This window comes from Molossus molossus, unplaced genomic scaffold (genome assembly GCF_014108415.1).
Source record: "Molossus molossus isolate mMolMol1 unplaced genomic scaffold, mMolMol1.p scaffold_m16_p_3, whole genome shotgun sequence".
Lineage (NCBI taxonomy): Eukaryota > Metazoa > Chordata > Mammalia > Chiroptera > Molossidae > Molossus > Molossus molossus.
In genome coordinates this window covers 107,928,879-107,954,631 of record NW_023425366.1, presented here as the reverse complement: position 1 = coordinate 107,954,631, position 25,753 = coordinate 107,928,879, and the positions used below count along the sequence as shown (strand labels likewise).

At 46.3% G+C, this 25,753-nt stretch overlaps 1 protein-coding gene across 2 annotated transcripts in view; it reads right to left on the bottom strand.

Moving 5' to 3' along the window:
• The window catches only part of MYH11 (myosin heavy chain 11), a 122,133-nt gene that overhangs the window by 83,696 nt on the left and 12,684 nt on the right, over positions 1–25,753 (bottom strand). For both annotated transcript variants that reach the window (XM_036278637.1, XM_036278636.1), the window contains exons 2-3: positions 22,703–23,064; positions 11,975–12,131 (exon numbers count right to left, since the gene is read on the bottom strand). In XM_036278637.1, coding sequence (XP_036134530.1) covers positions 11,975–12,131; positions 22,703–23,047 — 502 coding nt within the window. In that variant the 5' untranslated portion in view covers positions 23,048–23,064. The remainder of the gene's footprint in view (positions 1–11,974; positions 12,132–22,702; positions 23,065–25,753) is intronic.

Sequence of the window (25,753 nt, the reverse complement as noted above, 5' to 3'; positions counted from 1 at the left end):
CCAGAAGGAACATGTCGTCAGCAAGTGTCCACCAGCACGTCCCAAATCCATTCCCTTAAACATGTCTGCCTCTTGAACTCAATATTTATTGCTTATTGAAAAGAACGAATTCTCCTTAGCTCTCTCCCATCCACCCGTGTAAGACACCATGGGCAGTCCATAAAAGGCTCATCAGCATCGGATGAACCTTCACCCTTCATTTCCTGCCAAAGAACGTGAGCTTCTTGTGATAAGTCAGCGCCAGCCAACTCCTCCCAGTGTCTCAACAAAGGCCGAGCCAGATGGAGCCGCCACCACCCCTCACCCGCACCAGGTCAGACGGCCGACAGCCACTGCAAACTCTCCGAGAGGCAGGGAAAGCATGCAACCGTCCCCTGTCTGGGGTGCACTGTGGAAACAGTCTCTGGAGCAAAATGACTTGGAATTGCGTCCCAGCTCCACCTTTTGGACAAGACACCCTGCCCCTCAGAGCGTCCATTTCCTTGCGAGGAAAACAGAGGAAAAATTCATACTTTTCAAGGTTATGGACATGATGAAATGAAACCGGATACACACAAGGCTTAAAATTGCCCACAGCACATACAAGAGCTCCACCATTGTTATTGTCATCACCGCCCTTCTCACCACCGACATCTAAAATAGTGAGCCCGCGACGTGGCTACAGGCGACAGCACCTCTGTCCTAGGCGGACAGACTATTAGCCAAGTTCAATCCTTTCTAATTGGAAGGGCTAAGCCAGTCCCTTGGCGTTTGGGGGCCGCAGTTTTCTCATCTGTTAAATGGGGGTAACAGCACTACACTGTCCACCACACTGCTTCGGAGAGAAGACAACATTGTGAGGGCGGCCGAAGGTGGGGTCTCCAGGTTTGACACTCAGCTCTGAAGTCAAGTCACTTGGTGCTCTGAGCCTGTGTCTTTAATTGTCAGGAGGCTGTGCCAGCAAGGGCAGAGGGAAGTGGCATTTACAGAGCGGTGAGCCCAGAGGACATCAGTGCCCTTCCTCTCTCTGCCCAGTTGACAGAGCAGCCTCTGGGGAGCTGAGTGAGCATGAGCCAGCTGACCATGGACAGAGGGAGCCAGCTGAGTGTGGGAACTTGGCAAAGCCTAGTTTGGATCCTCCCACCTCCCAGCTTCTCTTCAGCTTGGAGAACATTCAGCCCAGAGCCTGAGCTGATAAAGGCCTGGGGCTGTTGTTTCTTTTTAACGACACCCCCCACCCCCCACCCCCCACCCCGTGGCCATTCGGTGCTAATTAGGTGAGGACGAAACACTCCAGTGACTATCTTGCACAGGGTGACAAATCCTAATGGCTCCTCTCAACACATCAGAATGAAATCTTATCTGCCTTTCACACCCCTCCTCCACCCCAGGGACCCATGGGTGGCAGGGATCCACACTGGTTCTTGTCAGAAAAGCTTTCGTGGTGCTTTACCCACATTCATCATGTTAATTTATCGAAGTCAAGTAACTCCAGCTTCTTGAGCACTGATCCTTCAACACCCCAGAGGTGAGACAGACCTGCAGGAGCAAACAGCCTTCTATGGGATGGTAGGGGGCGCTGTGTACCAGCTCATCACCACGCACTAACTGGCCAACCTTAGGCTGCGAAGGCAGATATGAAGCTCAAGTCTGGCTCTGACACATTTGACCTTCAGCAAGTTCTTCATCTCTCTGAGCCTCAGTTTCCCCAGCTATAAAATAGAGCTAATAATAGCACCTGCCTCCAGCATTGGATTATCTGACAAGTCATGTAAACATAGGCCCACATGTGCACCACGAAGGGAGGAAAATAAAAAATAAAAGTTTGAAAGGATCCAATATTTGATCTTCCCTAAAAAGCAGCAAGGCAAATGGGAAAAAAATTAGAATTTTGTTGGCTTGCCTGACTTCATAATCCAGTACTGTTTTTATTCTGGATTACATATGTGGGCACCATAATAATTTCAGGGCTTTATTATAAAAGTCCTAATCTGATCCTGTCTGCCTTGTAGGTTTGTGTGAAGGATTAATTGAGAATATTCCTCAATCTCTAGAAGAATGCCTGAGCATATAGGAAGCACACAATAAAATCCACTGTCATCATAATCACTTCGGTGGAAAAGAAGATTTGAGAGAATTTCCACTGAAGAACGGTGGGGTTAACATGTGCATTTAGGGCTCCTCTCTCCCCAAATCTTACTAAAACGACAGTAAAGAAAGTTTTCGTGAACACATGAAGCAGTTCAATCTACTGGAGAGCAGGGAACAGCTGGGGAAGCCAGAAAACAGGACAAGTGATGATTGTCCCAGGAGAAGTCTACACTGGCAGCGGGGACTGCTGAGAAGCAACCCGATTTCAGCACAGAACCCGCTGCCCTGGCCCAAACCTCGGTAATTAGCAGCACCAGGGGCCTCTGGGAGAGGGGGTGAAGGAGGACAAAAAAAAACCTAAGGCTTGGTTGAAAGTCTGTTTGAGGAGCTGCCAGACACTCCAGATATCTTCTACACTCCCTGAGGCCAAGTGACCGCCCTGCCACAGGTCACAGGAGAAGACAGATTTAGGCTCTAGAGGGAGTTAAATAAACTGTCTGTCCTGGGGTCACCAGAGACCATATTGAAAGGAGGAGTATAACGTGCAGCTTTTATCCCACAGTTTAAAACACAGCCTCTTTCCTAGCTGGTGTGGCTCAGTGGTTGAGTGTCAACCCATGCACTAAGAGGTCACCAGTTCGATTCCCGGTCAGAGTACATGCCTGGATTGTGGGCCCCATCCCAAATGGGGGGTGTGCGGGGGGGGGGGGGGGCAATCAATCCATGTTCTCTCTCACCGATGTCTTTATCTCTCTCCCTCTCCCTTCCTCTCTCTCAAATCAATATTTTAAAATTAAATAAGTAAAATAAAACCCTTAGCTTCTTCTCAAATAGACCCTCAAAATAATGGTAGACAGATGTTTATACTCCAGACAGAAGACTGCACAAGTCTTCTCTGAAAAATATGACCAGCCCAAGTAAAAAGACTGAAAGCTACATCATAATTGCCCCAGTGCAATGGCCCAGCTCCACCGTACTACAGCCAAGCTCATTGGCAACAAGCTCCCCCTGCAGGCACAGAGCTGCCATCACCTTTGTGGAGCCCATGCACTGAAGCATTCCAGATGACTGGACAGCCAAGAATCACCAGACACCTGGAGAAACCACCAATATGACAGACAGACATTAAAACAAATAGGAAAACATGCTTCTTGGAGGAAAGAGAGACTGTCTACATGAAGAAGTGTCCTTCAAGAAAGAAGACATCGCCTCACATGGAAAAAGAATGCTATCAGAAATATTTATAACGCAAAACAGAGTTCTTAGAAATTAAAAATGTATGACAGCATGAATTAAGAAACTCAGTGGAAGGGTCATAAGATAAAATTGAGGTGATTGCCCAAAAAAACAGAATAAAAAAGATAAAATGAAAAATACAAGAGAAAGAGATAAAAATGATAGGAACAGTCTGGGAGCTCCATTATGGAAATAGGAAGACTTCTAGAAAAGCAGAACAGAGGACGCAGAGAGAAATAAGTTATCAAGGAAGTAACTCACAAAAATTTCCCAGAAATTAAAGATATGAGCTTACAGATTAAGAGGATCCCCTAAGTCTCCAGCACAATGGGTGAAAACAGACCCATGACAAATCTCATCATCATAAACAAGAGGAGAAAGAAGAGTTTAAAAGCTTCCAAAAAAGGAAGGGGGGGGGGTGGGGGGACTTGTCACACACAAAGGAGTTAGACTCTAATTGGCTTTTATCTTCTCAAAAATGAAAAAAAGCTAGAAAGCAATGAAGCAATGCCTCAAGAATTTGAGGTGGGGGGTGGGGACCTATTTCATGTTTAAAATTTTAAACCCAGATAAACTATCCCTTAAATATTAGAGAAGCATCAAGTCCTTCAGACAAGATCTCAATTTGCCTCACTTACATCCTTTCATTTTTTTTATCCTCACTCGAGGACATTTTTCCATTTTTTTGCTCAGATAGAGTGGGAGAGAGAGAGGAAGAGAGGAAGAGAGAGAGAAACATCGGCGTGAAAGGGACACATTGAGTGGCTGCCACCTGCACAACCAACCAGGGCCGGGGACAAACTGCAACCGAGGTACATGCCCTTAGCAGGAACTGAACCTGGGTCTCTCGAGACTGCAGGCTGATGCTCTAACCACTGAGCAAAACTGGCCAGGGCTATATCCTTTCTTGAGAAGCTACTAAAGAAGGTGCTCTATTTAAACAAGAAAATAAATCAAGGAGGAGGAAGACATGGAAACTAGGAAACAAGGAATCCATCAGGAGAGCACTGAAGGGAATTCCAAGGATGATGAGGAAGATCCCAGATATTAGCTACCATTCATAGGTACCCAGGACAGGTCAGAAGGCCCCAGTAGCAATCACCTTTAACCTGTTAACAGAGCGGGATGTATAAATACGTCAAACGTTGCATACAGTAAAAAGGGAATTCCCTGGGAATTCCCCGGTTAACAGGTTAAGGAGAGGCTATCAATAGGACCCCCAACACATATCTGGACATAGTAAAAGAAGAGTAACACATTTAGAAGGAGAATTGGGGTAGAACTAGTGATTAAGTACATAGAAAATCAAATTGAAAAAAAAAAAGAGGCAATTACTAACCCCAGTGAAAAGAAAAAATTATACAGGAAAAGTAATCCTGAGAAGGTGCCGAGTTCAGCTGTGAACAGCATCTCCACAGTCATAATAATGAAAACTCAGAATATAGAGTTCATCCAAGTTAATAAAAAACTATATTGGGAGTCTATGAGATAGGGCATGTGTGTGCATGCACGTGTGTGTGTGTGTGTGTGTGTGTGTGCGCGCGTGTTGGGAAGAGGCAGTAAAAGGACAAAGCAAGGAGGTGAGTGAACTAAATCCTAATCTTCCATGATGAGAAGTCAACAAGTAATAATCTAAAATTGAGAAAAATATTAAGATATTAGCAATGTAATCAAATGTTTAGAGATTATGGAAGTCGATACCAACAAGTTAGTTAAAAGAGTTGATAATGGTCATCCCTAGAGGAGGGGAAATTAGAGAAGCAGCAAAAGAGGGCTATTTTTCTTAACAAGTCTTGAGGAAGTATTTGACTCTAAACCATCTTCATGTACATCTTGAATAAAAATAAAAATAAAAAGGGAACAAGGGCCCTGGCCGGTTTGGCTCAGCGGTTAGAGCGTCGGCCTGTGGTCCTGAGAGACCCGGGTTCGGTTCCTGCTAAGGGCACGTACCTCAGTTGCAGTTTGTCCCCGGCCCTGGTCGGTTGTGCGGGTGGCAACCACTCGATGTGTCCCTTCACTCTGTTCCTCTCTCTCTCCCACTCTACCTGAACAAAAAAAAAAAAAGAACAACAACAAAAAAATCTCTAAAAGGGAACAAGGACTCTCTTTAGGCACTGATGGGAAACCCTCTAGCAAAGTGTAGAACAGTGCAAATGGAATGCCACCTTTGGGGGGGGGGGGGGAAGGACATGTATCCGCATACATGTGCAAAGAAATCTCTAGAAGAATACCTAATAAACTAGAAACCAAGGTTGTCTCTGCGGAGGTGAACTGGGGGTCTCATGCGCAAGGGTTGAAGGGACAATTTTCATCTTTTGAATTTGAATGCACCATCTCTCCGAAAACAACAACAAAAAGCATGGGTACATTTAAAAAGTAAACAACAAAATTTACATATATACATATTTATATGCCTACTTCTCTCGTTCCTTTCTCCCCTGAGGGGTTTGGCTTCCTTTTGGGAGGAGTCTGTCAGTGAATGATGTCTAACAAAGTCCCTCCCATATTCCTAAATCCCCTGAGGCAGCAAAGGATTGAGCCTGGAGCACTGAGCTCCCCACTGCAATCTACAAACCAGCATCTTTATTTAGACTGACTTCTGTCATCCTCACCACACCCATTCTCACCTCCACACCATCCCAGCTCCCCTCTCCCATCTTAGCAAACCATCCTTTAAGACTTATAAAGTCCCACCCTTCTCAGACGACCCTCTCCCCCCATCCTGACCCTGGTCAGTTCTTTTCTTTAACTAGTTCCAGTAGTTCTTCATTCATTCATCAACAAATATTAACTGAGCAGCTACTATATCCAGGCACCAGTAAATATGCTGGAGAGACCATAATTAGCAGGCAGACAAGGATAATGTTTGTGGGTCTTACAGAATTTATGGCACCTCAGGAACTTAAGAGTCCATGTAAACGTTTCATTTTATATTCAGTGAATGTGTCATCCACTCCTCCCCAACCTTACCTTGTCACGCACTATCTTGTCCCACAAAGGACTGGAGGAGGAAGCCACAGCTGTTAACGTAACCTCTCCAACAAGCCAGAAAGCTCAGTGTGGATCATGGCCTTGCAACTTGACAACTGGGACAGCAACATTCCTCAAAGGAGTCACAAAGTGGGCTTACTCCTTTGTCAAAACCAAATTCCCACTTTATGGGCAAAAAAATGTTTCCAAACCTACATTTTTCTCCATGATTTTATGGAGACTTTTTCATTCAAGTCTATCATCATACGTTTGCCAGAAAGCAGCAGGGACTGCCAAAATGAATGCGTGCCGAGCAGCTGTTAACAACCATTTAAACTACATAAACAGCTTATCTTTTACGGACCCGTGTGCTCACGGTTGTCATTTTCTCTTGGGGTTCAAACCATGTCAAGATTTCTCATGTTATGTGTCACTATATGATTTTGTGCTAAAACATAGACCCTAAAAGGAATGAAATGTATTAAAACAGGGGTCCTTGTCATCATTGCCCCACAGTTGGGAGGTTGTCTAGGAAGCAAAGTTGTCACAACACAAAACTGTTTCAGTGAGTCGACCACTTCGGAATCAGACCGCACTGAAGGCCCACTGCCCCGACTCACACAAGGGCTTCACCTTGCTGGTTACTGTCAACATCCACCGTGCTGCAAACACAAAATCAAGTGACAACGCTGCAAAGCCCTGAAGGTGAAATGTGTCACCAAGTCAAGGAGCTTGGAAAGGCCAGGACTGAGTACTGGAGGGCCATCATGAAAGATAACACAATGGGGGCTTTGAGAGACGGCAGAACATCAAAGAAGTAGAAAAAAAGAGCTTGGAAAAACTGGTGATCCTCACACATAAGCCTGCGAAAATTACCCTTACAGAAATCAAGCCTGACATGAAGAATGTTGTATTATGCTCTCACATGATTTTGTCAAAAAAAAAAGATTAAAAAAAAAAAAAATCAACCCTTGCCCTGGCCGGTTTGGCTCAGCGGTTGACTGTTGGCCTGTGGACCAGAGAGTCCCAGGTTTGGTTCCCGCTAGGGGCATATACAAAAAAAAAAAAAATCAACCCTTAATTTTATACTCAATCAACGAATTAGTACCTAGTAGCAATCACAACCAAATTTCTATTGCATGCAAGATAAAATAAATCTATATTCATAATTTGCAATGTCATTTTTCGAGCCCAGTCAAAATCTACCCCCCTCCTCCCCGCACTCTTGACAGTCAAACTTTGGTCCCTGTTTTAAGTGATTTTTTTTTTCTGGATCCAATTATTTTCGGATAGTCAAAACCTCCTTTATTTCATGTCATTCAGCTCAGTTAATGTATAAAAGTTTGCATACCAAAAGGTCAGTGGTGGTGATCTCTGGGTGATAGAATTATAGGTGCTGGTATGTTCTGTTTTGCTTAAATATATATATATATATTTAAATTTTTCTACAATGAATTTATACTATGTTTATTAAAAGTTACACATATATTTTTTTAAGAGCACTCTGACAGTACTTCCAGTCACTGCCCTTCTTCCCCCTTTGCTAACAGAATTTTATTTCATTCTGGTTTTCAGGTAAAATGTGCTTAGTGGGAGTTCCATTAGCTCCAGGAAAGAAGCAGGAATAGTCCAAATCAATCATGAGCATCCCAGTCTCCTTTGCCGATGATTGGTTTAGAGGTTGACATGTGACCAAGTTTTAACTAATGAGATATAAGGGAAGGCCTGCTGAGGAGTTTCTGGAAAAAGTTTTCCTCCCTAATAAATAAAAGACATGTGAAAAGAACTTAACCCTCCACTTCCTGCATGTTTTGGATATTATCACACCAGGATGTGATGTCTGGAGCTATAGCTGTCATTTTGTGACCATGAGGAAAAAGCCAAGAAATTGCCAAATAAGTTTGTTTTTGAGCTGCTGAATTAACAAACTCTGAAATCATCAACCTTCAGACCTCTTGTTATGTGAGATAATAAATTAATATGATTTAAGCCACTTAAATCGGTTTCTATGTTTCTTGAAACTTAAAGCACTTCAAATGATACACTGTAATTTTGTGACGTTCAGTTTCCCAAAGATACGTGTGAACAACCATCTTATACTTTTGCATGAAAGGAAGACCACAAAGGATTTTTAAAAACAAAGGCATATACCTAACACTTTGCAACCTGAGACTATTATCTCCACAACCCTCCTTGCAAGGTTCCATCAGCTAGTTATTGAAGGTAATGACAGCCTTATGTCTGGAGTGGTCCAGCTCAGATCATACCTGTGTGGTTTGGTTAACTCTGTCAGCAGCTAGTGGCATATCTACCCAAGAACCTCTACCTTGGAAGGTATCTCCTAGGCACACCTGGATCTCTACCCTCGAGTTTCTAGAACTGGGTACCTCTCAATTCTCAGCTCAGAACTTATGGACTCAGGGGTTGCAAAATCAAACACAGGGGCTGGGTAGTTAACAAGAATGAACTCACCAGACCAGAGGAGGACTGGGCAACTGTAAAACTCATACCCCTTCCAAAGGGGCGGCTGACACGTGGGAACACAGGCCCAGGGTTGCCAGATATTCCAATATTTTCAAAATGACCTAGAAATCTGGATTTTTAGGTACAATCTCCCAATTTTTAAAAGTTGGTGACTAATTAAAGTATCCTTAAAACTCCATGTGGACTAAGCCAAACTTATCTGAGGGCTGGATCTACCTACTAGCTGCCAGTTTACCACCTGTGGACTATTCACAATGGACAATCACATAACAATTGTGCACAGCTTTAAAATTGCCACAGCCTTTTTCTGTTGCCCTTTCCCAAGTGTGAGGACAGGAAATCTCTGGTATCTCAAGCCCAGAACCATATATAGAAAAGAAAATCCTACTCCAAAGATTGATGATATTGAGATGGGTGCTACCACTTTTATTGTGCAACCAAGACACTTAATGAGGAAAGCAAGAGCCCAACTGAGGGATTTTCTGAGAAGAGACCAAAGGAATTGAACAGGAAAAGCTCACAATTTAGAGATGCCTCAGTTTCTTTTTCTTACCTTGTTGCATTGGCTAGGACTTCTAGTACAATATTGAATAGGGGTGGTGAGAATGGACATCTTTACCTTGTTACTCAAGGTAAGGGGGGGGAAAGCACTGACTTTCACTATTGAGTATGATGTTAGATGTAGGGTTTTTTTTGTAGATGCCTTTTATCAGGCTCACGAAGTTCCTTTCTATTCCCAGTTTTCTAACAATTTTGACCATGAATGGGTAATAAATTTTCTCTGCATCAATTAATATGATCATGTGTTTTTTCTTCTTTACACTATTATTTGGTTGAGTTTTTTGTTTTTGTTTTTGTAATCCTCACCCAAAAATATTTTCCATTAATTTTTACATAGAATGGAAGGGAGGGAGAGAGGAAGAGAGGGAGGGAGGGAGAGAAGGAGGGAGGGAGAAAAAGAGGGAGGGAGAAAGGGATAGAGGAAAGGAGGGAGGGAGAAAAGGAGAAACATCAGTGTGAGAAAGATACATCAATTAGTTGCCTCCTGCATGACCCCGACCAAGGCTGGGGATCAAACCTGCAACCCAGGTATGTGCCCCTGACTGGAATCAAACTCATGATCCATCTGTCTGCAGGCTGAGGCTCCAACCACTGAGCAAACCAGCCAGGGCTATTGTTTGAGTTTTAAATATTGAACCAGCCTTGAATGTCTGGTGTAAGCCCACTTGGTCATGACCTGGGTTTCCAGACACTTTCAGATACTCAGTTGCCTGTGTTGTAAACTGCGAGTAGTAACACCAAGCCTACCTCACAGAATTGTGCTGCAGATTAGATGAAAGAATGCGTGTGTTTGTGTTGAAGGGGACATGTGCCTGGACCCAAAGTCCTATTCAAATAGAGGCTGCAAAGAAGCCTTCCAACAGCAAACTTCCACTTTTCAAGCTTTTGCCGTATCAGGCACCATACATACCCTAATTCCATGGATCCTAAAGTGTGGTGAGGTGATTTCAGGTGCCATTCATATGAATAATTTTTATTTTAATAGTTATATATTCTCTTTTAAACATTTTTTTTCCTTTATTGATGTTAGAGAGAGGAAGTGAGAGGAAGAGAGAGACAGAAACATCGATCAGAGAGAACATCATTGGCCGCCTCCTACATGTCCCCACTGGGGATCAAGCCCACAACCTGGACATGTGTCCTGACAAGGAATCAAACTGGTGACCTCTTGCTGCATGGATCAACGCTCAACCAGTGAGCCACACTGGCCAGACTAATAGTTATATATTCTTTTCAATGTGTAATATATATATGGCATGCCCAACATCTGGTTTTGTGAGTGATAAAAATAGCTTACATTTAGTGAGTTATATATTTTTTTAATCCCCACTTGAGGATATGTCGATTGCTTTTAGAGAGAGGGGAAGGGGGGGAGAGGGAGAGAGAGAGAGAGAGAGATGAGAGTGAAACATCTATTGGTTGCCTTTCATAAGTGCCCCTATTGGGGATCGAACCCGCAACCTTACAGTGTACAGGACGATGCTCCGACCCATACTGGCCGGGGCTTTAGTGAATTTTTACCAAATACCAGGCATTGTTCTAAGCACTTGATATGCAACAGTTCATTTAATCTTCCCATCAGCCCTAGCAGTGGTTATTATAAGCCTTTGATAAAGGAGGAAGCAGAGGCGCAGAGAGGGAGAGCAGCTTGCTCGGGGTCAGAGCTGGGATCTGAACACCGGAGACCTGTTCTGGAATTCATGCTCTTGACTAATACAGTACACGCTGGTTTTTGCTTAGTCTGAAGTTGGTGCTGGGGGAGGACGCTTATAAGAACAATGTTAATTATAGAAGGATGTAACATACATGAAGTTTAAGTACAGGCAAAACTGATAGCAACAGAAGTCAGAATAGCAGTTACTGGGGGTGCTGAGGTATTACTGGGAGGCAGCATGAAGAAACTTTGTAGAAATATTTTACATCTTAGTCTGGGTGGTGATTACACAACTGTAGATATGTTAAAATATAATTTTAGGCGGCATACTTTTTAAATCTGTGTGCTTTATGCATTCTGCCCAATATATGTTTTACCTCAATAAAGTGTAATAATAATAATAATAATAATAATAATACATAAACATGGAGGAAATGTACAAAGGTCTTCAGTCTGGAAAAGCCTGCATTACAGTCTGCATAACAAGTTTCAAGACAGACACTATCACTCCCTTTTAACAGATGAGGAAACTGAGGCTGGAGAGGAGAAGACATTTGCCCACAATCCCACAGGGGGTGAGTGACAGCTGGTTGCAAACTTAGAGCTGGTTGGCTCCGCCCCAGGACTGGCACCATCCCCTTCCCTTCTAAGATGAGGGCGCTGTACCATTTCCAGAGGCCTGGCCAGGGCCCGGGGCAGCCAGAGGGGCTGAGCTGCAGCTGGAGCGGGCGCATGCCCGTATTTGCCCAAGCCCTCCGCTCTCCCTCACCCTCCCAGCCGCAGACACAGATGTTCAGCTTGCTTTTTCCCTTTTTCAGTCACAGCCCTCCTGTCGCCCAGTGCTGCCTGCCAAACTCCACATTCTTGGCGAGAACTGTGGGCAGGCAGGGCAGGAGGGGCCTGGCGGAGCAGCAGTCTCTGGAGCCGGCCCAAAGCCCCTTGGTGGGCTCCCCAGAAGCAGCCTTGGCCAGGCCTCCCCTGCACCCCGGGCCGACTCACCTTGCAGCATGCTCCGGTAGGCCGTGTCGGCGATGGCGTAGATGTGGGGCGGCATCTCGTGCCTCTTCTTGCCCTTGTACATTTCCACGATCTTCTCTGAGTAGATGGGCAGTTGCTTGTAGGGATTGATCACCACGCAGAAGAGGCCAGAGTATGTCTACCAAACAGAGAAGCCAAGCTTACTTCGGGAACGCGGCAGGGAGGAGAGCTTGTACATTTAGGCCGCGGGATCCGGGCATGATAACACCCATCGCAGCCTGTATTTACTGAGCACCACTGTGCGTTTTCTTGCTCCAGCCTCGCAGTAGCACTATCAGACAGATGCGCTCATATTCATTTTAGAAATGGGGAAACTGAGGCTCAGAGTCCTAGTGGGAACTCCATGGCATCACTGATATGCTGGGTGTTGGGGAGGAGAAGCAAGGGGTAGGACTGGATTTCTAGGCCACTCATGTTATATTTTATAACTGTGCTTTTTAAACAGTTCTGGGTATGGATTCCAGCTCCACCATTACCCACCATCACTTTACTTCCCTGAGCATCACAGGCTTAAATCACTATTTATTGAGCACGTACTATGTGCTGGCCACTGAGCTAAGTACTTCACAGGCATCTTCTTTAACCCTCATGTCTCCCCTGTGACAGTGACACCATGACTTTCCCATCTGACAGGTAAGGAAGTGGGCTTGACGAGGTCGTCACCAGGTCACACAGCTGGTGGGAATTTTGGAACTAGGAATCACAACTGTTTGCCCCAGAGCTCATACTCTTGACCATTAAAGTACCCCCTCATCTGTAAGGTGGGGACAGACATGGCTGTCCTTTGAGAGGAAAAATACTGGCCCCAGCTATGACACGGGAGGACCTTGCGAATGTTCTGCTGAAGGAAAGAAGGCAGACAAGCCATCGTATATCTTATGGTCCCATTCATATGAAATATCCAGAACAGGCAACTCCAGAGACAGAAGACAGATCTCTGGAGGGACGGGGGCATGGGGACTGACGGCTAGTGGGGACTGGCTTTCCTTCTGGGGCTATAAAAACGTTCTGGAATGAGAACATTTAGTGGTGATGGTTGTACACCACCGGGAGTGTGCTAAATGCCACTGAATTCTATCCTTTAACTTGGTAAAAGGGGTGAATTTTATGTTATATGGATTTACCACAATTAAAAGCAATCGTTGTTCTGTCCTTCATAGGAACATCTGAAAATAATCAGAAAAGGGAAGGGTGGAAGGTACTCTGCAAGCCCCCTCCGTGCACGCCGGTGGTACCGTCGCTGTTCCCTACTCTGCACCACATTGTCCCCTGGGTTGAGGTCACAGCTTAGGGGACAAGCCCCAACCTCCTCCACGGGCACTGCTTTCCCAAATGATAGTGTCAGGGCTGCCCAAGGCTCTGGTGCTCACAAAGCATGTCTTCCTACCGCTCCCCAAGGAGTGACTAAGGAAGAGGAGCAGATGTTCTTTCTCTGGGTTGCACTGAGACCAAACACCAGAGAGAGTCAGTGACTTAACCAAAGTGACCAAGCAAGACCTTGGCAGCACCAAGCCCAGCACCGCCCACTTCCAGGTATGAGTACTGTCCACTAGGTTTGACCTGTGCGTGTCCTACAGAAACAGAAACAATCATTCATTCATTCATTCATTCATTGTATATGTGCAAGGTGCTGGGGTTACAGCAGAAGACAAAAAATACAAGGCCCTGCCCTCAAAGGGCTTTCAGTCACAGTTACAGCTGATTAGACAGTCGGAGGGTCCCTCCAGGGCTCAATCTGCTAAGGGGCAACCCTGTGATAGGTAAGGGAGGGGGTGGTGGATGGCATTCTTCAAAAGATGCAGGAATGGTGGGAAAGGAGGGCGTAATCTCCCAGGTTCTCTCCATCTCCCAAAAGAGGGGGCAGGAATGAGGTCAATATAAGGCCTGTCTAAACATCCACCAGCTGTTTATTGAGCACTTACTGTATAACCAGGTCTACGCTAAATGCCGGGGATAAACAAATCATCAATAGCCCCTGCCCTTAGAGAGCCCGTAGATCGGATGGGTGATGAGGCCCTGGCTGGTTTGGCTCAGCAGTTAGAGTGTCGGCCTTAGAACTGAAGGGTTGTCGGTTCAATTCCAGGCCAAGCACTTGGGTTGTAGGTTCGATCCCTGTGCTCTGTGAGGGTTGTATGGGAGGCAACAAATTGATGTATCTCTCTCACATTGATGTTTCTCTCTCTCCCCTCCTCCCTCCCTTCTACTCTATCTAAATATCAATGGAAAAATATTCTCTGGTGAAGATTAACAAAAAACAAAACCAAAAAAAAGGTGATGAGGACACTTAAAAATAACATCATAAGCCCTGGCTGGGTGGCTCAGTTGGTTGGAGTGTCAATCTGTACACCAAAAGAATGTGGGTTCAATTCCTGGTCAAGGCACATGCCTAGGTTGTGGGTTCAATCTCCAGTCGGTTCATGTATGTGAATCAATTTCTCTCTCACATCAATGTTTCTCTCTCTCCCCCTTCACCTCTCTCTAAAAATTAATATCCATGGTAAGGATGAAAAAAAAAATAGCATCGTAATAACAACAATGGAGCCCAATGGATTAGGGGAACAGAGAAGAGAGGGCCCTAACTAACATTGGGGGTGTTCAGGAAACCTTCTGGGGGGAGGTGCCCCCTGCACTGAGTCTTAACAGGCAAGAAGGTGTTCAGCTCAGGGCAGCAAAGGCAGAGACGTCAGGGCAAAGATGGAGAGGTAAAAGACGGACAGGGATGAGCGTGGGACTACTCTTTGGTGTTGCTAGAGGAGGAGGAAAGGGATGGCCAGGGGGCTGGGCCCCGCAGAGAGCAGTGGGGGAGGGTGCAAGGACCACACCAGCCAGATGAGTCCACTGTCTGCCTGGAGGCCCCCACCCACCCCACAAACAGCAGCCACAAGTGTCCTGAGGGCAGGAAGCCTCCTCCTCTTCTTCAGTTCCTGCACAGGCCTTGGCATACAGTAGGTGCTCACTAGGTGCTTGCTAAATAAATGCCGAGAGGTAAGTAAATTACATGTCTTCCCTGGAGCAGGGGCAGCGCTGCCTGTATCTCTGTGACCTGGGGCCTGGCACTGGGCCTGCCCGCATACAGTGGGTGCTCAGTACACATTTGTTGAGCGAGTGGCACAGTTGATTCAGGCCAGGGGCTGTGTTCTAGTCATCTGTGTCCTGGCCTCCCACAGAGCAGGTGCCAATTAAAGGCTCGATCATTTGAATGAAGGTCAACCAAGCCCTATGATATCTCCTCCAGGTCTCAATTCCACCTCTGCCCCACCTGGGACCACACCCTCTGCCAACTGCCATGCCCTTTCAGAATGGGGTATAATTTACAGCTCAGACCACACCACCCCAACCAAGTCTTTGACCTGAAGAGAATAATGGGTAGTGGTCACAGGTACAGAATTGAGTACTGGGGATTTGGTTTGAACTCTCATTCTGCTCCTTCTAGCTGTGTGACCCTGGGCAGGTCTCTTAACCTCTCTGAGCCTCAGCTATCCTCATCCGCAAAATGGGAGGATGAAATAGCAGCCACTTCATAAGTTTACGATAATCCATGAAGCCAGCACTTGTGAAGCGTTTAACGTGGTGCTTGGTATATAGTCGGTGCCCCATAAATGTTAGTTGACTACATATACTGTTCTTTTGTTTCACAATGATGTCAACTCTGCCACCTCAGAACCTTCACAAGTGCCTGGAATGCTTGCCCCCACCTCCCATCTTCCCAGAGCCATTTCCTTCTCCTTCTCCAAGACCCAGCCTAAGTGTCACCTCCTGGCCTGTGAGCTGCACACCGTCATCCTTCAGCCCCAGCACAGGGCCGGGCACATGGCAGACACTCAGTAAATATTTGCTGCACAAAATGAATGAAAGAAAAGGAAGGAACATGTGGCCCTCCCAACTCCATCGCCAGCTTCTCAAGGATGCCTTTTACTTTCCTCCCGTGTGCTGGGGCACCTCCCGGAGCTACGCACACGGCAAGCACTTCATGCGTGCTCCCAAGCAGATCTGAATCTTCGTTCAGCTCAGTCAACCTGCCCAGGGTACAAGGACCCGAGAGGGAGGCACGGGCCCGCAGCAGCACTCCCCACGCAGGGTGGCTGGGCTTCAGGACCGGAAGGTTCCGTCTCCCTTGCTCCACTGGGGCTAGCCTTGCCCGACCCGCCACCTGCAGTTGGCTGTGTGTCTGCTGCCTGTCCCCACAAGCTCCCCTCCAGCTGGTCAAGTTCCGAGGTTTCACCATCCCCTTCCCCCTTGTCCCACCCTGCATCTCAGGGCCCAGTGCCACCAGCAGGTCCCAGCTGCGGGCCCAGGGTTTCCATCTTGTGACCTTATTAGGAAAGGACTCCGGGTTTTCCCTGACGCTTTATATGGTTAGCCTGGAGCCCCGAGCAGGGCTGCTCCCGCAGCTCCGGCAGAAACGAGGGCAGGGGCGGAAACTGGAGGGAACACAGACTTGAAGCCACACAGGCCTGCGTGGGACCTCAGCATTGCCCCCGGTTCCTGTGTGACCTGCATGAAGGGGCCGAGCCCCTGAGCCAACAACTCTCCTCCACCTATGAAACCATAGCTTTTAGACCTTCTTCGCCAGCGGTAGTGCAATGTCACAACTTCGGGAATCCGTCCGGGGACAGACACACCCCACCACGCACACGCTTTACCTGCAGCTTTGATTTTAACAGCAAAAAGAACTAGAAACAACCTAAATGTTCGCCAACGAGGGCCCGCTGCCGTGAAGAATATGTATATGTGCACATGCATGTTGACCTATGCCGATATACATATACTTGCCTGGATATAAAATATAGCTGGGAAGCTACACTGGAAACTGGTGACTATGGTTTCTCTAAGGGGGCACTGCAAGGGGAAGAATGGGGAGGAAAGGGAAAGTTCTAAATACCTATTTTAGTTCATAGTTGCCGGCAGTTAACTATTCAAAGAGTATTTTAAGTCAGACTGGATTGGTATGGCCAGACACAGAAAGAGCCACAAGACGTGGTTAGGTAAAAAACAGCACACTGCAAGGCACACGTGAACTGGTGTGGGGGTTATATTGGGTATATGTGTACATGTGTATGCATGACCCTGTTAATCATATGAACCTCCAGGGAAGAGAGCTGGGGCTCTTTAAAGAGGGGGACCCTGGCTTGTCATGATGCCTGCTTCTTTTTTGTTGTTAATCCTCACATGAGGATATTTTTCCATTGATTTTTTAGATAGAGTGAAAGGGAGGGAAGAAGGGAGAGACAGAGGGAGAGAGGAAGACAGAGAGAAACACTGATGTGAAAGAGACACACGGATTGGTTGTCCCCCGAACAACCCTGACCTTCGAACCTGCAACCCAGGTACGTGCCCTTGACTGGGAATCAAACCTGCGACCCTTTGGTCCGAGGGCCGATGCTCTAACAGTTGAGTCAAACCAGCTAGGGGGATGCTTCTTATTTTTAAATATTCGCTTGTGGTCTGTGCATGGTTAGCTTGTGTTACTGGGGAGGTTTCGGAAGCGGTAACTGGAAAGGTCTAGACAGATGGTTCACAGGGCTCAAAGGGCGGGCTCCAGTCCCATTTCCTTCCGCCCCCCAGGACCCTCCGGCACCAGGAAGACTGCGCACAGCTTGCGCCCAGCGCTCCTGGGGGACACTCCTTCAGAGCAGACTAAGATCCCTGGGCCAGGAGTCTAATGTGAAAACACCATCGCCTACTGGAGTTTGGACAGAAGGCCTCTCCTTACCCCCTGGTCTTCCCAGAAGAGTGAAATCAGAACCAAGAAGATGTCCTTTGGGGCTTATAGGTGGGGAATTTGGACTGGAGACTCAACAAACAGGAAGGTACATCTCCCTTTTTGCTCTGGGTCATCATGTTTCAAAGCTCAGGGGCTCAATGCAGGGTGACGTCCCACTGTCTACAGCAGCGGTTCTCATCCTGTGGGTCGCGATCCCTTTGGGGGTCGAACAACCCTTTTACAGGGGTAGCCTAAGACCACCGGAAAACACACATTTCTGATGGTCTTAGGAACCGAGACACCGCGCCTCCCTCCGACTCCAGGCGGGTCCGCGCACACGCAGATACGCCCACATACAACATGAGGAGCTGTATTAAAGGGTCGTGGCATTAGGAAGGTTGAGAACCACTGGTCTACAGGGACCAAGCAGGTAAGATGTGAGGGAAGTGGGACAGGTGTAAGGGAAAAAACAGGCACAGTGATCAATGGCCACTAACAGTCGGCCCCAGGGCGTGGGAGATGACAGGGAGTGGCGGGCTTGCGGATACATAGAGTACACACAGCTCATCTGGAGTATGCACAGCCCAGTCTAATGGGACTGTTACCTGGCAACCTGGGTCCAGGAGTTCCAGGTCCTCTGCTGTTTCAAGCACACTGTCTGAAACTGATATTTTATATGTCCAATTAACTCAATTTTTGAGTCATTCACTTTGGGCCAACAGTTTGTGACTTCTGGCTTAGCATCTAGTAGGGGCTCAAGAAATCATAATAAAAGGTTAGATTCCTTCCTTCTTGCACTTAAGGCTTGCCTAACTCTAAGCTAATGACACCCCTGGCACCGTCCACACCTGCCCCGGCCCACATGTATGGCATCTCCCTCCAAGCCTCCTGGTACCTAGGGCCCTTTACCATCATCAGTACTCACTCCACCCTGGAGGCAGACAGTCCTTGTGTGAATCCCAGCTCCGCCCACTTCCAGTGAAGGAACTAAGCACATCTGAGCCTCAGTGGCCCTGTCTCTAAAATGGGGTAGTAGCCTCTGTCTCATAGGTTCACTGGAAGGATTAAATGAGACAACACTTTCCTAACAGCACTGGTCCTAGGGCCAGGCTTGCTGGTTTGAAGACCCAGCTGTTTCTCATCAAGTTATTTAACTTTTTCTAAGTCTCAGCTTCTTTATCTGCCCAAATGAGGCTCAATAATAGTATAGCCCGTTTCCTCCTCTGACAGCCCCGAGCAACCACCATGCTCGCAGATTCTCCGAGATGGCCTATTTCAGGTCCCCACCTACGTGGGATCATGCAGCATGTGTCCTTCTAGGACTGCCTTATATCACTAAGCATCGCATCCTCTAGGCTCATCCGTGTTGTGGCAAATGACAGGATTTCCTGTCTTTTAAAAAGCTGAGCCACCTTCCGTTGTATGAATATACCAGCTTTTCTTTATCCATCTATTGTTTTAGAATCCTTGTCATATATCTGTATCTGGCATGACTTATCTTCCTTCCCGTAATAAAAAAGCAGCCTCAGGGCCAGGACTGGGCCCCGTGACCCCTCAGCACCCACAGAGAGGGAGCAGGCGAGAGCAGAACTCACACACTGGACACTGGGACAGCCAGAGTCTGTTCCAGGCCCCTTCCCAGGCGAGTCATGGCCCCTCTGCCTCAGTCCCTGCACGTGCAGTGTGGGACATAAGCTTTGCTCTCACCAGTGTCGTAACAGATAAAATGGGCTGGGGAGGACTTGGGACAGTACCCAGTACAGACAAGGACACACCTCCATCGAGCTCCCGCCCCCTGGACCTTTGTCCCATCCCCCAGCCAATAGCAGGGACAGAGCAGATTGCTCCATCATCAGCACAAACTCCAGGCAGAGAGAACGCAGCCAGCAACACATCCAGAAGAGCAAGGGAGCCTGGACCAGAAGTCAGAACTACATTCACGCCCCACGGGTGCCGTGGACAACCTGTGGCAGCGCAGGTGAGTCACTGGAGGCGGACGAGCCCAAACCTGCACCTCTAAGATAAGAAGTCAGGACTCTGGCTCCTGTAGACTCTTCCAGATCCAAGCGGACAAGACAACCGCTAGGACCTTCTCAAAGGCGCATGGTTTAAGGTGAGCCTTGCAGAACAGAGGGGAGGTTCCCTTCATTACCAGGGGCACAGTTGGGCACGCCCAGCTGCCTTAGCATGCCCCACCTGTGACCCTTCTGCTATCATGTGTGCAGAGTAACCTGCCCCCCCCCCTTCCTTATGGCCTCTGTCAGAACCACGGTTTCTATTTAAGTGACTAAATAGACCAGAACGGATCAAGACAGGAGAAGGCACATGGTCACGAGGCTGAACACTTTTCATCTAATCTGTCCGGAGAAGCATGGCAGGAATTTGAAGCTTTGATTTATTTTTTAATCTGTGTCAGAAGATATCTGGAGTCTTGGGACCTTCATAAACCCCTCATGTTTTGTTTTGTTTTGTTTTGTTTTCTGATTTCTATTCTGGGCTCAAATACTGTGTCAAGAGGACAGCAGGTGAGATTCACACACAGGCCTGTCCTTGACTTCCCTGGATAGAAATGACACATCTTCGGTGAGAGACCTGGTCCCAAAGGAGCCCAATTTTCCCTCCATCTCTGCAGACTGGTGTCCTTAGAAATGACCATCCTGCCCTGGTCAGTTGCTCAGTTGTTAGAGTGTCAGCCCACGGACCAGAGTCCCGGGTTCAGTTTCTGCTAAGGGCATGTACCTCAGTTGCAGTTTGTCCCCGGCCCCGGTTGAGGTCGTATGGGTGGCAACCAGTTGACGTGTGACTTTCTCACATTGATGTTTCTCTCTCTTTCTTCCCTCCTCTCTCCCTCCCACTCTATCTGAAGATAAATGCAAAAATGTCCTTGGGTGAGGATTAAAAAAGAAAAAAGAAACATTCAACCTGTACTGACAGCCCAAGGTTGGTAACATTTCCACTCAAGGAATCCCTCAGACAAAAGGGACTTCCCCTGCTTAGTTAGGGCAGCAAGGATGGCTGTTAGTCTCCTGTAAGACAGGACAAGCATCTTTACTCAGTAGAGGATGCGTTGATTGAATGAGATAAAGTGTAGCAAGGTACAAAACCTGGATTAGAGGAGAAATTTATGTAATTATGAGTTGCTCCCCTGTTCTCCCTTGCCTCTTAAAATAAAAATAAAAAGCCACTTGCCATGACTAGTGTTCCTCAGTGGTTAGAGCATCAGCCCCCAGACTGAAGGGTCACGTGTTCAATTCCTGACCAAGGGCATGTACCTGGGTTGCAGGTTCCATCCCAGGCCCTCAGGGCACAAGCAGGAGGCAACTAGTCAATGTGTCTCTTTCACATTGATGTTTCTCTCTCTCTCTCTCTCTTTCTCCCTTCCTCCAGTCCCCTCTTCCAATCTTAAAAAAAAACACAAAAAAAACAGTGGAAAAATATCCTCAGGTGAGGATTAAAACAACAAAAAGAAGCCACTGAAAGCCCCTCTGTACTGTCCATTAGAAGAATGGGTAGCCAATGATGGTTCACCCATGTGACAGATTGTACAGTCCTTAAAAGGGGCCGGGGAGTTATGACAGATGTGGGGATGCTCGGCACGGACTTGAACATGGAAAAAAGAGCCGTTCACTAGCCGATGTGCAGAGGCTTTTCAATGTGCAAACACGAACCACTGTCACAAAGAAAGACACTGCAACACACCACCACCTCGACAGCTGTTATCTCTGGGAAGCGATTTGTGTTGGCTGGGCTTTTCTACATTTTCCAAGTCTTCTGTAGTGAATGTGTCTTATTTTCCTAATTAGGAAACAAAATCTGCAGGACATTTGGAGAGATGACAAAGGGCTTTTTGTCTTTTTCACGTGGCAAAATGCAAAGGGCAGGACCAGAGGGAGTAGCGAAGAAAGTGCCTGTTCCCACAAGTTACAAAGGAGCCAAGAACATCTGACCGGTAAGAACAAAAGTGACCCTAACAACCACAAAACCAATAACAACAACAACACCTAGCATTTTGAGCACCTACAAGGTTCCAGGAGGTATGCCTGGAGTAATCACTTGGTGAGGCTGGTACTATCCTTGTGCTCATTTCGCAGAGAAGGAAATGAAATTTCACAGAAATTAGGTGATTTGTCCAAGGGATTAGCATACCCTAGCTCAGGGGCCAGGCACACAGAGGCTGAGCTGGGGGACCCTCTGCCCACCAGTCTGGCATCACAGGGCTACCATGTCCCTCTATGTCCTGGAGACCTTGTCCAAGCCCACAAGGAATCTGTGCCCTCTGGGTTGCCCACGACCCTCATCTAGTCCAACAGAGCTTTCTGTGACAAGGGACATCCTTTACCCCTGCGCTATCCAACACAGCAGCCAACTGAAGAAATGAATTTTTAAGTATTGATTTCTAATTAATTTACATCTAAATTGAGTTAGCCACATGTGGCCAGGGCTACCATATTGGATAGTGCAGCTCTAGCCCACTCTGGTCTGCACACTTGACCAGAGGAGTCCAGGCCCAATCTGGGCACCCCCATTGTGACAGGGAACGCCTCCACAGAACCTGGCCAGATCCTCAGGTCTCCCCCTCAGCCGGCTGCCAGGATGGACCTGCCTTCCCAAGGAGGTTAGGAGACCTTCCTCTCCAAGATGAAGAAAGAACAGGGGACTACTTCATTGAGATCCGCTGAGTATTTGCCATGCATATGCGATCCCGTGGAACCTTTGCACCACCTTCACATGGGAAGGGTGATTATCCCCATTCTACAGATAGAAAAACTGAGGCTTCAAGTGGTGAAATAACCTGTCAATGCCACAGAACTCGGAAGGGTGGGACGGAGATTTGGACCCAGGTCTGAATGATTCTATCTCACCCTCCAGCTGCCCTCAATGAGACCTTTGGCTTCCCAACCTGCACCCTGAACATACTCTAAACCACTCCCTTCCCAGGGGCCACGAGGCCAGGAAGAAGAGAGCGGCTGCCCCACGATACTCACGTATATGAGCCCTGAGAAGTACCTCTCCCGCAGGTTGTGCAGCACGGAGGCTTCGTTGAGGCACGTCAGCTCTGCCATGTCCTCCACCTTGGAGAACTTGGGTGGGTTCATCTTCTGGATGTCATCTTTGCCGACTGTCACCTTCTTGCCGTTCTCCACCAGCTCCACAATCACCTCATCCCCCTTCTCCTCCTTGATGCTGGCCGCCTCGAAGCCCTGCTTCTCCGAAGGGATCCAGACCAGCTTCTTGGCAGCCCAGTCGGCCTGGGCCACTGGGCTGTTGATGAAGTTTTTGTCCACGAAGAGGAACTTCTCATCGTCACTGAGCTGGCCCTTCTGTGCCATGGTGCCTGGTTGGTCCCCTGTGGAATGAGGCGACAGGATCAGAATTGGACCAGAACTAAGCTATCACTTCACCATCTGAAGAAACGTTCCACAAAGTACAAGGGTGTCCCCTGCAGTGCTGTTTCTGTTGTCAAAGAATGGAAACAGCCGGGCCCTTGACAAAAAGTCTGCATCATTGCCTATGGTTCAGCCACGTAGCACTGGATACGTAAACCATGGTATTCTCATGCAATGAAATACCTATCCGGGGGCTAAGAAGCAAGAAGTATGTGTTCGTGTGTGGACATAGGAAGATATCTAAGTCTTATTGCTTATTATAAAAACAAAAAAGATGGGGGAAAAATGAGAAACATCTGTACCAAAAACAAATTAATAAATAAAAAATTTAAAAACAAAACAAAAGGGAAGGGGTTCTCAAATGGGTACCAGAGTTACATGATCCGACGATTCCATTCCTAAGTTTCTACCCAAGAGAAATGAAAAATATGTCCACATCACAACTTACATGGAATGTTCATGATAGGCCAAAAGTGTAAAGATTGCAAATGTCCATCAACAGATGAATGAATGAATAAAATGTGGTCTATCCATACGATGAAATAGTACTCAGCCATAAAAAAGAATGAAGCACTGATATAGACTGCAACATGGCTGAACCTTGAAAACATTATGCTAAGTGAAAGAATCCAGTTACAAAAGGCCACATATTGTATGATTCCATTTATATGAAATGTCAAGAATACGCAAATCCATAGAAAGTAGATTAGTGGTGCCCTGGCCGGTTTGGCTCAGCAGTTAGAGCATTGGCCCGTGGACCAACGAGTCGCGGGTTGTATTCTAGTCAAAAGCATGCACCTCGGTTGTGGTTCATCCCCAGCACTGTTCGGGTTGTGCGGGAGGTAACCAGCCGATGTGTCTCTCTCACATCAATGTTTCTCTCTCTCCTCATTCCCTCTCCCTCCCTCCCACTCTATCTGATGATAAATGAAAAAATATCCTCAGGTGAGGTTTAAAAAGAAAAGGAAAGTACATTAGTGGTTGCCAAGGGCTGGAAAGAATTAGAGGGTGACACCTCAGGGGTACAGAGTTTCTTTCTGGGCCAATGAAAATGTTCTAGAATATTGTAGCAATGAGTGTACAACTCTGGGAATATGCCAGAAGTCGCTGAATTGTACATTTTAAATGGATGAACCATAGGGTATGTGAATTTTTCTCAATAAAGCTTTTAAAAATGAAATAGGAGGGGAGATAGTAAAACAGTAAGTTTAATATTACATTTTAATTTTAAAACATTTAAGTTCCATGTGGGCAAAATAACTGGAGAAATATGCACTTATCAAGTACACTTATGAGGGGATTTTTATGTTTTTTGTCGAATTTAATTGTGGCAAAATATACATAACCTAAAATTGACTATCTTAACCATCTTTAAGTGTATGGTTCAGTGGTATTAAGTTTCTTCATATTATTGTGTAACCATCACCACCATCCATCTTTAGAACTTTTTATTCATCTTGTAAAACAGAAATTCTGTACCCATGAAACAATAACTCTCCTCTCCCCCCTCTTCCCAGCCTCTGGCAACCACCATTCTACTTTGTCTCTATGAATATGACTACTCTAGGTACCACATATAAGTGGAATCATCCAGTATTTGTCTTCTTGTGACTGGCTTATTTCCTTAGCATGACATCCTCAAGGTCCCCCCGTGTTGTTGCATGTGTCAGAATGTCCATCCTTTTTAAGGCTGAATATTATTCCATTGTATGGACAGACCACATTTATTTATCTACCCATCTGGAAGTATCCATTCATCATTGATGGACACTTGTGTTACTTCTACATTTTAGCTATTATGAATAAGGCCACTCTGAACATAGATGTACTTTCTCTTGTGTATTTTTGTAATATTTATGGTTTTAAACCTTTTTATTAAATTTATAATCAACAAAAGTGGATATTTTTTAAAGATTTTGTAATAGCCAACACACATTAGAAAAAGGTGTTTAATCTCACTAGTAAATGAAGAAGCTAAAGCAATGAGATATTGATTTTTCACCTGTCAGCTTGGCTAAGGTGAAAACCATCGCTAATATCCAGGGTTGTCAAGAGTGTAGGGGCCGGGCCTTAGCACACACCACTCTTAGGATGAAAGAGCTTTAAAATCTATGCATACCCCTTGACCTGCAATTGCATTTCTAGAAATTTAGCCTAAAGAAACAGGCAAACAGGTAAACGCTAACATTGTAGTGCTTTTTGAAACAGACAAACCTGCAAGCAATCTAAATGTCTCCAGTGGGTGGGTGACTGGTTCAATTTTGACATCCAGTCAACAGAATGCTGGAAATTCAAGACACGAACTTTTTTATTTATGCCACATGAAGATTTTTTCCCCTTTAAAAACATTTATTAAAGTGCCATTTACATCCTCATTGTAAGTGTGCAAGTCAATGATTTTCAGTAAATTTACAAATTGTGCACCCATTCTGATGATCAATTTTGGAACATTCTCATCACCCCTAAAAAGGTTCCCTTCTGCCCATCTGCAGTCAGTCACTCCCTGTTCCCACCTCCAACCCCTGGGAACCACTATCTGTCTCCACAGATTCATCTTTTCTGGACATTTCATATAAATGAAATCAGGTGACTGTTGGCCATACAGATATATTCGGGATATATTTCTAAGTTGGAAACATATATAAATGG